At 32.6% G+C, this 14,604-nt stretch overlaps 2 protein-coding genes across 4 annotated transcripts in view; one reads left to right on the forward strand and one right to left on the reverse strand.

Annotated features, from left to right (window-relative positions):
- The first annotated feature begins 106 nt into the window (after positions 1–106).
- The window catches only part of LOC132205243 (proton-coupled amino acid transporter-like protein CG1139), a 35,903-nt gene continuing 21,405 nt past the window's right edge, over positions 107–14,604 (forward strand). The window contains exon 1 of the mRNA XM_059634195.1: positions 107–320. The gene's annotated coding sequence lies outside the window, so the exon portion shown is untranslated. The remainder of the gene's footprint in view (positions 321–14,604) is intronic.
- LOC132195449 (tubulin polyglutamylase complex subunit 2) lies at positions 2,401–5,721 on the reverse strand. 3 transcript variants are annotated; one of them, XM_059617463.1, is made up of 5 exons: positions 5,568–5,721; positions 5,242–5,409; positions 4,250–4,550; positions 3,626–3,749; positions 2,401–3,558 (listed from the first exon to the last, which is right to left on the reverse strand). In XM_059617463.1, the coding sequence occupies exons 1-5, from the start codon at positions 5,641–5,643 to the stop codon at positions 3,400–3,402; spliced, it is 828 nt and encodes a 275-aa protein (XP_059473446.1). In that variant the 5' UTR covers positions 5,644–5,721; the 3' UTR covers positions 2,401–3,399. The 3 variants fall into 3 exon arrangements, with proteins under 3 accessions (XP_059473446.1, XP_059473438.1, XP_059473455.1); XM_059617455.1 differs by having other exon boundaries at positions 4,250–4,556; positions 5,568–5,720; XM_059617472.1 differs by having other exon boundaries at positions 4,250–4,556; positions 5,546–5,615.

The following is a 14,604-nucleotide window of genomic DNA, read 5'->3' on the forward strand; positions in this document are numbered from 1 at the left end:
ATATAAAGTCATTCTGCATCATTGAGGCAAGCTGTAGTAAACTAGACTGGATGGTTGATGGCGCGCATTACAGCTACTGCTGTGGTTCTGTGTGGCGATTGAAATTTGTATCTTGGAGGCTCGTTCGCAAGGGAGAGGGCAAATGGCACTTGCGATAGGTCGGGCGAGCGGTGGGGTTCCACAATCTCAGCGCAGTTCGCCTTTGCTGCCGCCTCGTTTATTTCAAACAGACACCGGCTCTACTGCGGTCCACACTTCTTTTTCAACCAGGCAAGCGCTCTTACGAACCGGCAACCACATCAACAACAAAATACCCTAAAGTAAGTACATAACGTTTATGGCAATAAATTCTAGTTATATTATTGCAGCTAAATTTTTTTAAAGGATAAATTTAATAAATGATTTTATCTGATCAGATTTCAAAACCGAAAAGAATCCAGAACGGTCTCGGTATTGATCACCACTTTTACATTTTTATCAGTTTTTTGTTCGCATGGGCTTGATAAAAACTGAATGGAGTTGGTGTTTTGAGCGGTTTTGATAACACTTCCGTTTTATTTTCATATCCTCTATGTTACAGTAAATAAATGTAATGTTATTAAAGCAAATTGCGCAAAAGGCAGCAAATCAATCTTGATCAATTTGCGCCAACTCAACAAAGAAATGATTTGCATTTTGCATTTAATACAAAATTAAGGTTACGTGGAAGCAAAATAACTGCCTGGTTATTGAACAATTTTATTGCGTGTTTGAAAAACTAGATTATGCCATTTTAAAGTTATCAAAACAAGGAACATTTCAGATCGGTGCAATACAAATAATTTATTGCTCTCTGTAAATTTGGCGCCATTAAAATCATAAAAATCTCTCAACTAATAACATTTCTTGTTGATCTGGTTTTTTTCTGTAAATCTGCGGACAAGACGAAATTTCTGGAAGGATTTTCTGAGAATTTATTTTTTAACAGCGGCTGTCGCTTTAACATGACGATTGGAGCGACCGGATAGCAAAACAAGCGTTGCTCTTTATGCGTAAAAAATGCCACCCGGTGCTCATTCATTTCGCGATTTCGCTGCGTGAGCAAATATTTGACAAGAACGCGTCGTGGATTATTTAAATTACATGTATCAGTGTCGCGTTTTGTTTATTGATGATGATGATAATCACAGGTCCAGTAATGTATCGCACCTGCTGTCCTCTTGACGAAAAATAGTGAGGAATATATTTAAATTTTAACAGTTCAGAATTGAAACTGGGGGATGCAAATTTTACATTGCTTTTATTTTAACTTTTTTATAATAATATGAATTGTAAAGCAACAAACACACAACAATAAAATTCCACATTATTATTAATATTGATTATCGAATTCGGATCTTTGCTGGTGTTGATAAGAATTTTTATTTAGTGAAGATTATTTTATAATACAAATATTTATTTTGAACTAAAATTTGAATCATATGCTTGCATAATACTTATTATTATGTATAAAAATTCCTTTTTTTCAATTAATTGTACTTGCATTTTTAAGTTAAAATCTGTACTAAATATAAAACTCAAATACAGAATGAACAAAAGAGTATTTTTTTAAATATTCAATTTTTAATGAACATGAAAAATTTATACAATAACAAAAACTTGCCATTTAAAATATTTAATCACTGCATTTTTGCTGTTGCGTATTCTTCAAGTAGGAAAAGACAAATAACTTTTGTTATTAAGTATTACATTTTCATTAATAAAGCACCATAATGGAGGGGGGGGGGCACAACAACATATAACAATTAATTTTGATTCAAATGGGAGCATCAAAGGCGTTATTGTATGGATAATGCGAGCGAGTGCTGATTGTCGACAAAGAATGAGCTCTCGCACGTCATTAGCCTATTTAGTTGAAAATTCAGAGAGCGGCAGAGCAGAGCATTGTTTCTTGGCAACAAATAGTCATGCTTGCGATCAAAGTACGCTATTCAATAATGTACAGGTTTTGCAAAATATAAAATAACAAAAATATGATGATCAATAAAATGCTGAACGTACAATTTAATTATTTCCTACTATAAAAATGAAATTTTAAAGAAATATATTCACATTATTCCATAGACTCATCTTAAGATGAAAATCAAAATTGATGAGATTAAACAAAAAGCCTGAAAAAATTTTTCTGGATTCTGGATGTAAAAAGGTTAAAATTATGTAACTTAAAAATACAGCTTCTAAAAAAAACCAAAGTAAATAAAAAATTATGCGCTCTTTAACATTTCTATTCGCAAATATTGATCGAAAACATTTGCATTGAGATTTATGCGCATTTTGACGGATGAAATGTTTGTTCAGCAGGACCTCGATCTCTTCTGCTCCTCACCATATTTCACCATCAACGAAAACAGCCCACTCTGCGCGGTCAAATTTCACAACTCTCTTCTTATTTTTTATGCAGGGCTTAGCGACAAAAAGAGCAGCGATTTGTGAATAGAAAAGAGATTGAATCTCTTTCGTTTGTGTGCTACTTCGGAACAAGATTGGGACAGTGGCGTTGACCTTGCGACCCTTGGGTGCCGTGCACTTTCTTATCAAACATGCTGTTCAACGTGCCATTCCCTAAGCATCTGTTGACACACGCGATTAAGAGCCATAACTTGTTGATCCAGAAATAAGTCGAGCAAATTTTGGTAAATTTGTATCTTTTCCTATTTTTTTCTTCATTTATAAACAGCAATAATTTTGGGGCCCGACAAATCGAGACAAATTAATTATCAAACTGAACAGGAAAAAAATCTGATCAAATCTGACCTGGTTTTTTTTTATTATGTCTTTCTTTTATCAACATCTTACAATGTGTGAAACGATGACAGATCAAACAAAAATGATATCGTCAAGTCATTGAATAATTTTTATCGGCAGACGCTATGTGGAAAGAGGTGCTAATTTTTAATTATAAGAGAGGGCAAAGAAATATTATGTGTAATTTAACAATAATATAAACTCACCTTTTGGTGAAGCATATTATATTCATTAGACAAATCTTGGAAAAATCGTGCTTGATTCTTTTGTTGCTACGTCGAAGAAACTTCATCTCTTTTTATTTGCAAAAGGCGTGCGTGTATATTCTGGACATTTTAATGTCCCTTGAGGCACTTTGATATGGGCCATAAAACTGCTCTTGCTTTTTTTGACATGCTTTTAACTCGAACACAATTAACAACGTTTTGAAAAATGACAACCATTAAATTGGCTTTTAAATAAATGTACAGTAATTTTTACCACGTACAAATTGAAACCAGTTTTTAAATTAAAGCCTGAAATTTTATTCAAATTCTCTTAAGTTTTGACTGATTCAAGTGAGATTAAATTTATATATAATTCTTGGCCCACCGTTCAAGTACATTAGTTTTGCTGTCAGTTGGCCACACCCTGTTGTTTGAGCTCGGTTTTCGGTTGTTTGCTCTTGATTTTGAAAATAGCTGGGTCGAGCAAATTGCACGTGGCGTCCCAATTATTTGGCAAGTCCTGGGTGCCACTTTGCAGCAGGTGGGGTGCCAGGAGAGCAAAGAATTGCTGCAAGCAAACAAAATTAAGTGAGAGAATGATCCAACATCGGAAAAGGGGACGATTATTTTGTTACCTCTGCCCACGGCGTCAGTCCGATCGGTGTGAATTTGAACTGCCACTGCGGCAACCCTTTGTGCACCAACATCATTCTGAAGTACGTCGTGAAATCATCTGCTATGAAGTGCCAATCAAAGCACCTACACAAATAAAAAAATGGATATACAATGGGAATATATGAAACAACATATAAAATATCAGAGAATTAATTATATAATATAATTGATAACATCACAAGCTCATCATTTTATCTTAAAATTATTTTAATTAAGTTATAAATTCTTAAGTAATATAAAATGATTAAAGTTATTTTCTTATCAGAATAATTATGTTTGATGTTTAGTACACTACGGTGTCTAATAAATTTTCTATATTATATTTTTTTTTATCGATACCATTTTCATAAATTAAACGTGATCTAAGATTAATATTTGGCATATTAACTAAAATAAATTATAATTATAATTTTCACGTTTTAATGGATGAGTTGGGAAAACTGAAAGCCATAATCTCTCATAATTTTTGTCCTAAATAATTTATCGACAAACTGTTGAAATCGTTTCTGGATAATTCTAATAGCATCATCAGTTTGTGTTATTTTGATTTTAGAAGGTTGTTGACTCTATAATAAATTTCCGACCTGTCCAAAAGCCAGATCGTGGGCTGTTCGGTGAGCGCCGGGTCGCCCGGCATGAGGTCCTTTCGCGGGGGCGGCTGTTGGTACACGAGGCACACTTTTCCCAGGCCTTGACATCCGTCCAACTCGAACAGTTTGCACTTCGAGCCGATGTTTGGCACGGGATGGCGCGAATTCAATTTCTGTTGCTGGCACATTTCGATGTCCAACGGCGTCAGGACGTCCGCGTCCTCTTGCGGCTTGAAGCCGCCAACCCGACGCAATTCGGACACTTTGTTTATTTTCATGTTGCCAATGGGAAGAACTTCACCTTGAATGATAAACTCTTTTTTTTAATTTTAAAATCAAACCAGTTTTTTTAAATTTAGCCTCAATTTCACGTGGTCCCTTCTAATTGAATTCTTTAAACTCTCAAAATCATCGAATATAAGTTTTGTAACACAAATCGTTTATTTACAAGAATTTGGTAAAATTTTTATATATATAAATGAACTAACAAAACATATATAGTTTATATTCATAAGAAAGGACGCTTTATTTTTATATTATTTTATAAATTTATTGCACTATTTATTATTATTATTATTTATTTTTAATAATATAATAAGTATAATATATTTTATACTTTTATTTATACCAAACTAAAGCAGAAAAATTCTTGTTGTGGTCAAGATATCTGTACAAGTTGAGAAAAAATAGTAATAAAAATTTTGATTAAAAAAAAAAAATGCAACATGTATATATCGGTTTATTATGAACTCAACAAACATAAAACCTTAATGTGAATTGAATGAGTGGTTCTTTCAGTGTGTGTTTAATTCATCAATAATTTAATCTAATTGTAAATCTAAACACGGCTTACATAGAAATAATATAAATGAAAATCAAAAATTAAATAATATTAACATTCCTTCATCTCTTTTTATTTGAAAATTGAAAGAGATTAAATTTCTTTTATCTCTGAGTTTTATAGTTAAGTTTAACCAATTACAAACCTGCATATTCATAATTCCAAATAAGTTTGAATCCATCCGAGGCAAAATAGAAATTTTTGAGGTCATTTGGCAATGAGCAGCTGTATCTCTGCTCCCAAGACGTGAGCACCATTCTGTCGCAGGGGTTGTAGCGCGTCATTTCGACCCCCTGCACGCCAGGAGTCTCCTCTGTAAACAGAGGCATTAATTTCCATTAGCTCTTAATGATACCGGCCCAGTTATGAAGCGAGCTAAAAATATATTATCACTTTACAGACGAGTTAGATTTCCCAAGATTAAAAAAGTAGTATAATAAGCTTTATACTTTTTTAATTAAGACAAATTACCCAATAGTTTCACCAAGCCCAGTGTGAGGCTTTCTGTGAAGAAGTTTTGAAATGATTCTTCCTCTTGGCTTGCCATTGTCGCAGCGAATTTAACTCAACTTGTTTTTGTTTAGCCGCGCTGCCATAGAAACGCGCGCGCGAATATCCATCCACTCTCTTTTGTCGAGGCGGCGCCGCCGCCGCATTCTTCTTGAATCCCCTGTTACTTCACTTGGAATTAAGATTCAGCACCTTCCTTTCGCCACCCCGTGCTAAAATTTGACTGAAAATTAGGGCAAAGTTGCTTTTCATTGCGCTTATTTAAGTGTGCGTTGCAAAATTGGCGGTCACTTGCGGATCAGAATAATTAATGCTCGGCGGTCTGTGGTACTCGTGAGCCTGACAGCTTGTTGGCAATGAGCTCTATTGTTTTTATTGCGGTTATTTATTTTTATCCCATTTTTTATTCAGATCGTCTTCTGAGAGAGAAATAGAAAGCAATAAAATCGAGCTTAGATTGCCGATTTCAGATTGAAAACAACTTTTTATTAGAAATATTTAGTAATGTTTTTTTTTTGGCAATGAAAATTAGTTTTATCAATTCCAATAAAAAATTATCGTGAAATGGCCTTTTACAATACTTTGTTTTAACTTCCAGGCCTGAACTTGAAAAGATTTTATTTTTGACACGGAATATACATAAAAATAATTGATTTTCTTTAAACATTTTTCGGCAGGTCAGCAAATTATTTTAACTCAAAACTCTGAACTTGAAAATACTTTAATTTAAAATTGACTATTGTCCTTATTATAGATTTTCTCTTTTTATTTTTTGCATTTTTATTTAATTTTTAATTATCCAAAATGTGAATTTTTTAAAGACAGTTCACAACAAATCATTTTTTTTTGTAATGTGTAAAAAAAATCATTTGCATGATATTTGATTTATGTCTCTATGCTAATGTTAAGAAAAATAAATTCACAATTTTTCCCTCCAGGTATAAGCCAATATAATGATAGGTATGAATTATTATATCATTTAATTTCTTATTATTGTTGTACATGGATAGCTGATTGGCTGATTGCGTAACTTCTGTATAAAGTCGCCTGCGTCTTGCGCCTCTCTCTGTTTCTGCAAAGTAAACAATGTCAATGCCTCTTTTATTAGTTTGTTCGTCGGCAAGTTTAGTACCACCATTACGTGCACCACTTTGCGCTGGCTGGTCAATATGAAATAACGTCGCTCAGCTCATTCATATTTACGCTTCACAAGCCATTAGTTGTTCCACGTCGTACGCTTCCACCGATGAGAGAGAAGATACAATGACGTAATAATATCAGAGATGAATAGCGTCATGCTCAATGAAAATTTGTCGACAAAATTTTTACAAAAATGAACAACTCGTTCTTATCTAGTTCTAATCATTTCCAACGTGTTTAAAATGGGGCTGAAATAAAAATATTAAAATTGTAGGTGTGATTAAATTTATAAAATTCATTCATCACCCTATTTAATTCTCAGTATTATTAATTATTTTACTATCCAAGTTTTCAGCCTATAAACATCTATTTCATTACTTTTGGAGAGTTTTGGGGATACTTATAATGCTATTAAAAAAATTCGGGATATAATTTAATCCAACCCGAAGTTGATCCTTGATCATGAAAAATTCTTTTCTCCTAAAATGAACACCTTCAAGATTTGTCACATCAAATAATTTTTTTAAAATCTAAAAACTATAGTGTAATGGTTTTTTTTAGTCGAACCTATTTTATTTTAGTAAGTCAGTGAGAAAATAATACTATACTCTTTTATCAATAAAAACCGTTCAATATAATTTCTTTTGAATAATTTATTTAGGAGAGCATAAAAAGTAACATGTCGTTCTTACGTCAGTAATGATATTCATAAAGAATTCAAGACAGTTGTATGCGTATCGTGCCAATTTCTTGGCGTAATATGTTCATAAGTAATTAATCAAGAACAATAAAAGCGTGTGCGCGTCAGTCTTATGCTCTCTACAAGCCGCAATTCAGTCGCCCTTGGTGTATCTCTGAGTAGTCCCTGACGCGCGCTAGTTTTTTATTGCGAGCGATCCGCTCTTAATAAGCTGCACGGGTCAGATTTGTCGCCGCCCAGAGGAAAGGACCACTTGACGCGCAGCAGTGGTGCTCAATTGCAGTTCATGTGTCTGTCCTTTCAACCGACCCCCGTCGCCGCATACGTTATGCGCATACAAATTGCCGATTAACTCTGGTTGCACTCCGACGGCTGGACGCAAATCGTACGAAGAGCACCAGATCGAGCAATTACGCCATAGTGTCACTTTAATTGTAATTGATTCCCATGCAATCAAATTGAACTCGCCCAGCAGAGTTAAAAGGGAACAAATGAGTCGAATTCAATATTAACGTGTGCAAAATTTGAGTTAGTAAAAGAAAAATAATTAAACATAAATCTGCAAGACAGGACACACCTTTTTAACTGTGCCATCCTTTTGAATTTTGAACTAGATTGACCCGCTGCAAAATCTGACCAGAGTAGAAACTGAATCCCAACTTTATTGAATTGCTCTAAAAATGAATACAAAGCAAGAGAAACAACACATTAGGCATAACACAATTAAAGTAAAAAAGTAAGAGTAAAACTACCTTATTAATCAAAATTGCCCTTTTAATAAAAACAAAATTAATATTTCAATTTGTAAGGAACACTCATCTATTGATTAAATATTAATTTGTAAAAAAAAATTGTCCATTGTGCAATTTTTTTTCATATTTTTTTTCTTTCACAATTATGTTGCTTCTTCATTACACAAATCGAATTTATGACTAACCATTAATATCTTAGTCTGGCTGATAAATATACCACATATTGAATCATAAATAACGTTTGGTTTTTTTGTTGATAACTTGATAGTAAAAAGGGCAACTTTTGTTGTGATCCCCACAGCGAAAATTATTTTGGCTAGTGTCAGTTGTGTCAAAGGGTTTTTTCCTTTCTCAAAAGGTCATCGCTTCACGCGATCTGCAGTTATCAAAAAGCTTCACATCAAGGGGGGTTTGGAGACCTCGGGCTTAACTCCAAGTCAAGGTTGAGACTCCAAAAATGACGATCCAATCAAGCTAGTCTATTGCGCAGATTGTCTTGTTGATATGCCTCACGAAATTCATTTTATTTCGCATTAGTTGTCATTTAAGGAGGCACCTAAAAAAGAGATGAAATTTTTTACGACGCACATAAAATTTTAGCAGAGCTATAATTGAGTGATGAGGTCATCAAACCTGTTATTTTTAAACTTTGAAAATTCCTTTTGCTAGTTCTTTAATTGAATCATGCAGATGAGAAGAGTCATGGTAGTGTAAATAACCTTTAAAATATATCTTGAGCTTTTGATAAACATTATAATAAAAGATATCACATTTAGCTGGAACGTTTTGCCTGTCGTTATGTACCCTGAGAGAGAAATTTCTTGGTCGTGGAATTTAGATGCCCTGCGCAGAAAGTCTGTCATCTATTTGAAGAAAAATTTGCGTGAATATTATTGTTGGTAATTTTTGTAGTTACCATTATTTTTGTCTCATCCCTAACAGGCATAATTTTGGTAACGGAAATTGCGTCCACAAAATTCTGTTTCATCTATAAGTAATTTTGAGTGTTTTATGTTTGTATTCTTTAGAATCAAATGTAACGGTTACCGTCGTTTGTAAATTATGTGAACTTGTAGAAATTAGAAAAATAGTTAATAAACTCAAAAATATTGAGTAGAAGTGCCGAATAAAATTATTCATTGTCACAGCGATCACGTATGCAATGAATAGAAATCGGATGAAGGTGTAAACCATCAAGCAGCTCATTGATAATGAACAAACGTTTCCCAAATTGATTGTCATTTTTGAAGTTAAGAGCCAAAGTTTTCTGAATTTGAGTACTTTTGCGTCTGGGTTTTTCGCAAGCTGCTTTGCCGAACCCTGAAATATCAAATGCAAATTATTATATAAAAGTTTATTAAATTGTCAATACCTTGTAACTAAATAATATGTTATTTGTAAAAATTCGCATCCCCTTGCAAGTTAGGTACCACCACAACACTAAGAGCATTTGATTTTGCACGCCGATCAAATTTGTTCCGTACTCAAGAAACCGCTCTATATTTGTTGGCGATTTCAAATTCCTGATGATTGTGTTTAAAACGGAAAAAACTGCGTATTGCAATGCAATTAACTTCTTGGTATGAAATTTGAACCCCATTTTAACATTTCGGTGGCTTCCAGGATTAATTTCATTGTATAAAACCTGTTGAGGTTTAATTTTAACTCAACATTTTTTTTTCTTTTTACTTAAAATTACCTGAATAGTGTTCCAACTATTTAAAAGAAATACCATATTTTTGCTTTGAATTAAGTTGAATAATGCGATCATAAAAGGAAGAACTCTTCTTGTGTGCGAAAATTGAGTGGTGACGAATTTTATCAACGAATTGTCTATTATAGTCTGATATATAGGCACATACATAAGTTTAAGTAGGCAGAGAAATGAAAAAAACGTATTAATACGCACGCTTTGTTCGGCGTAGATTTTTCCAAGTATCCAGCAAAGGAGAAACATCTGTACCAAAATAATAAAAAGGCTGTAAATCGTTTCAAAAATCCCGATTTCAAATCTTATCAGCTTGGTAGGGGAATTAACGTTCTTCATTGGAAGTAAACCGAAAATTTTAAATATTCGGAATAAGGGAAAAATTTCACGAGCGTAAGCGTTGAATGTAACCATGTTCTTTCTATGTTACGGAGTATGCGGCATTCTTTCCCAATCAAGTAATTGGTCTTCTAAAAATTAAATAATAATATTAATAATTAATCATTGATATTAGCAAAAGATGTTATCAACGTTGTGATGTTTAAAGTTTATTGACCAAGTCTGGAAAGCTGTAGATAATATTGATCTATAAAACTCATTTATGTCAATTGCAACGATTATTTAATTGAATTTTATTGACTTTGTAAAATAAGATAACACAATGAACATCTACTACATCAGGAAAATTCATAGCTTAAAATCTGACGACAAATACAAAATTGTACATCGTAAAATATTATAATAATTTTATTGAATTTAAAAAAAAAAATTAAAGTGTGTCAAAAAAAAGTGCATTATTTATTATTTGTGTGTAAGAGACAGCTTTTCTTATTATTCAGCTTTCTTTAAATTTGCCATAAAAAATATCAATTTTACTTTTGCAAGAATACCAAGAAAAATAAATTGATTTCATGTCAATTTAATCAGATATCTTTTTTTATAGAGTTATGAAATATTATGAGAACATTACACTAATTTTTTAATTGAATCATGCAAATTAGAAGTGTCATAGAAGAGAAAAAAACCTGAAAAATGTTCCATGAAAATTAATAGCATTTAAATTTGGAAAATAAATCTTACATTTAGCTGGAACGTTTTACCGGTTGTTATATATCCTGACAAAGAAATTTCCAAATCGTGGAATTTTGAGGTCCTGTGCAGGAAATCTGTCATCTGTTTAATTTCATGAATCAGATTGATTTCCCGCACTAATACAATTTTTAATACTATCAGTTTAGTTCCGCTCATGATTGGCAACTGGCCTGTAATGGAAATTGCCTCGACCAAGTTAAGTTTCATCTGAGAAAAATTTTGCTTTTTGAGTGAAAATTAAGTATAATTTCAATAATTATTTATTATACATACCGTACTTTGTAAATCATGTGAACTTTTAGTGACAAGTATGATTGTAAAAAAACTCATGAAAACAGAATAGAAGCGCCTCGTTAAATTTTCCATGGTGGTTGCAATGATGAAGGCGATAAAAAGAAATCGCATGAAGGTATAAATCATCAAACATCCGATTGATAAAGAAAATGCGTTTCCCAAATTTAATGCCAATTTGGAGATCAAGAGCCACAATTTTCTGTATCGCAGTACTTGCTCCTCTAATTTTTTACCTCTCCGACTGTTTCTTAAATCCTTGTAATAAGAATTTTACAAACTCAGATTATTTATTTTGTTTTCTTCATTACCTTATAACTGGACAAAATGGAATTTGAAAACAATCTCAATCCATTGCAAGTCAGGCTCCACCATATAATTGCAAGCATTTGGTTTTGCACACTTATCATATTTGTTCCATACTCTAATAGACGATCCATTATTGATGGCGATTTCAAATTTCCAATTTGCGTGTTTAGTGCAGAAAATACCAAATAGTTTATAGTTAGAAGCTTCTTTATATGAAAGTTTAACTTCAGTTCCTTTTTCGGACGTCCAAATTGAAGTTTTTTGTACAAAGCCTGCGTCAAATGTATTTAAATTTGTTTGTTGACATTTCACACGAAATTCATTAAATTAATGGCGTAAATATAATTTTACCTCAATGCCGCTCCAATCATTCAAAACTCTGATCAGATTTTTGCACTGCAAGAGGTTGAAGATTACAATCATGAAAGGCAGAATTCTTCTTGAACTCGAAAATTGATTTGAAACGTAAGTGGCTAAAGAATCAAAAGGTTGGTCCTGTACGCACAGAAAATCAAATTAGTTGCAAATTGTGTTTAAATTGTTTTTAAATTATGCACGAGTTAAACTGGAATCATTATACAAAATATATATATTACCCCATGCTCTTTGTAGATTTTTGCAAGTATCCAACAGAGGAGAACTATTTGCACTAATATAATGAAAATGCTGTACGCTACTTCATAAATTCCAATTTCAAATATAATCAGCTTTTCCTTCGGTGAAGTAATTTTCTTCCTTAAAGGAAAAAAACCAAAAATCTTGCAAATTTGCAACAAGGGGAAAATCCCACGTGCATAGGCGTTCAAACGCGCCATTTTTGTGATATCACATCAGTTATCTTTTTCACTGTCCGATTAGGAAGTAGTTTAAAGGCTATTTGGTAATAAAAATTCTTTGATGGATACTCTATAATGACATTCTTGTTATGGTGCTCAATTTATTATTGATGTATCAACCTATATAGGCTTCGCAAGTTATCGACGAAGAAACATTTTGAAATTAATATTCTTGCCACGATGTTGATATTTTTATGATATTCTCAATTTTTACAAAAATGATAAGCTAATTTTAATGATGGTGTCGTAGTAAAGTCAATTAATTATTTAAATTTTCTGAAAATCATGTCATTTCAACTTTTTAAATATCTATCTTTCGTTAAAAATCTATTTTAGTTGAAAGTTTTTCTACAAGAGCTATAATGATTTCTGATTATTTTTTTAATTTAGTAACAGAAACTCGATCTCTAGTTGTTAAATTATATTCTTTATTATTCGTTCATAACGTCTGTATTAAAACTATGCATAACTGAATTGTGGCAAGAATAACCTGTAAAGTTATAATAAAACTTATTAGTGTTTGGCATAGTCAAAGTTATTATTTATCTGATCTTACTGTTCCTTGAAACTTTTTCCCGGTGGTAATATATCCATTCAAAGATATTTCATCATCATGAAAATTGCTCATGCGCCATAAATAATCTCTAAGCTTTGAACACCAAACAAGAAATTTCAGGTCAAATGTACGTTTTAGTATTTTTAACCCTTATTCAGACCATGAATTTGACGCTGCTTCTTGTTCGCATGTTCTCCGTTGCACCGATCGCTGTGAGATGATTGCGTTTGATCTACAAATATAGAGACTCTTGATGATACAAAAAATAATATCGTTAATCATTTACAGATGTCTGCAAATTATATGAGCTACCAGTAATTACGGAAAGCCCAAAAGCACTCAAGAACAATAGGGGTATAGTCATTTCTAGTTTACTGAAATTGTCTAAGATTGTGAAGTAGGTTACAAGTAAACAGCGAATGAATGAATAGAGCAAAACAAATCCAATTGGTAGAGGCAAAACGTTGCCTGCGTTAACAGCCATTTCAGAAATTAGGAACCACACTTTTCTATGCTTTAGTATGATATTTTCCAGTGTTCCACTTTCAATTCCGTGCACTCCAGATTTGCTGTACTGAATTAGATGCTAAAATAAATCCTTTAGAGTGCATGTAAAAAATAAATGTTTTCATCTCACCCACCATCAGTTCTGCTAGAACGTAGTCTGAAGTTTTTTGCAAACAGACTAATGTTCTCATCCACCAAAGTACCAAAAAGAATTCGTTTTGAAAGCAAATTTGTCTTATGATAATATCTGCTGCCAAATTTGCATAGCTGTCTTTGATGATCAATGCACTTCGATTCTTTTGAAGGATATAAGTGTAGAGTGCTGATACGATAAAGGCTGCTGCTAATTCATATTTTAGTTGATTAGATCTCAAGTTCAACTTCTTGCCTCGTTGAAAACTGATCTTTTGGACAGAATACTAGAATAGAAATCAATTTTGAAATAAATTATGCTTTCTTCTCACTAATTTGATTGTTACTTGTAACGAGTTCCACTGATTTTGAAATGACACAAATTTATTGCTCTGTATAGTCATGATAAAACAGTACACAATTGGAGTTAGACGAGCAAATATTAATGATGAGCCTAACAGAATATCAGCTAAATCGCCAACTGCAATCTTCAAAAAGGGTTAAAAAAATTAGTTAGAAATATTGTTGAGAACAATGAAAATTTTACCCCGGTTAATTGCAGTTCCATTTTAACCACAATAAAGGAAAGATGTAGCTCGAAAATGAATAATAATAAGCAATAACATATTTCGGCTTTTCCAGTGAAGAAAGTAACAAACTCTTTTCCTTTTCGAATTTTCTGCCTCCATGGCAAAAAACCAAAGAGTTTGAAAACCACAAGTAGAGGGTAAAGTTCTATGAAGTATTCATTGACAAGCGCCATGCTTATCCTGCTGGGTGAACATTCGCAAGGTAGAAACAGAAATTGACTTCATGTCTACCGCCAATGCAATAAAAATTATGCCCGAACTAAATAATATTATGCAAATATTCGTCTTCTCAATCAACTATATTACATTGAGTGCCCTGAACCAAAGTGTATTTTTATTGATCTTGTGCATTGCGGTGCAAAAAATATTAGGTTTTTACAAGAAA

The sequence above is a fragment of the Neocloeon triangulifer genome, unplaced genomic scaffold (genome assembly GCF_031216515.1).
Source record: "Neocloeon triangulifer isolate White Clay Creek 2 clone unplaced genomic scaffold, ASM3121651v1 ptg000001l, whole genome shotgun sequence".
NCBI classification, from domain to species: Eukaryota; Metazoa; Arthropoda; class Insecta; order Ephemeroptera; family Baetidae; genus Neocloeon; species Neocloeon triangulifer.

Bases quoted from the DNA above. Each gene is read 5' to 3' on its own strand.
- LOC132195449 (XM_059617455.1), bottom strand. From the start codon at position 5,643: ATGGCAAGCCAAGAGGAAGAATCATTTCAAAACTTCTTCACAGAAAGC. The intron at 4,557-5,241 runs GTTTGTAATTGG...TTATCATTCAAG, and splicing joins TTGGAATTATGAATATGCAG to GTGAAGTTCTTCCCATTGGC. The intron at 3,750-4,249 runs GTCGGAAATTTA...TTATTTGTGTAG, and splicing joins ACGATCTGGCTTTTGGACAG to GTGCTTTGATTGGCACTTCA.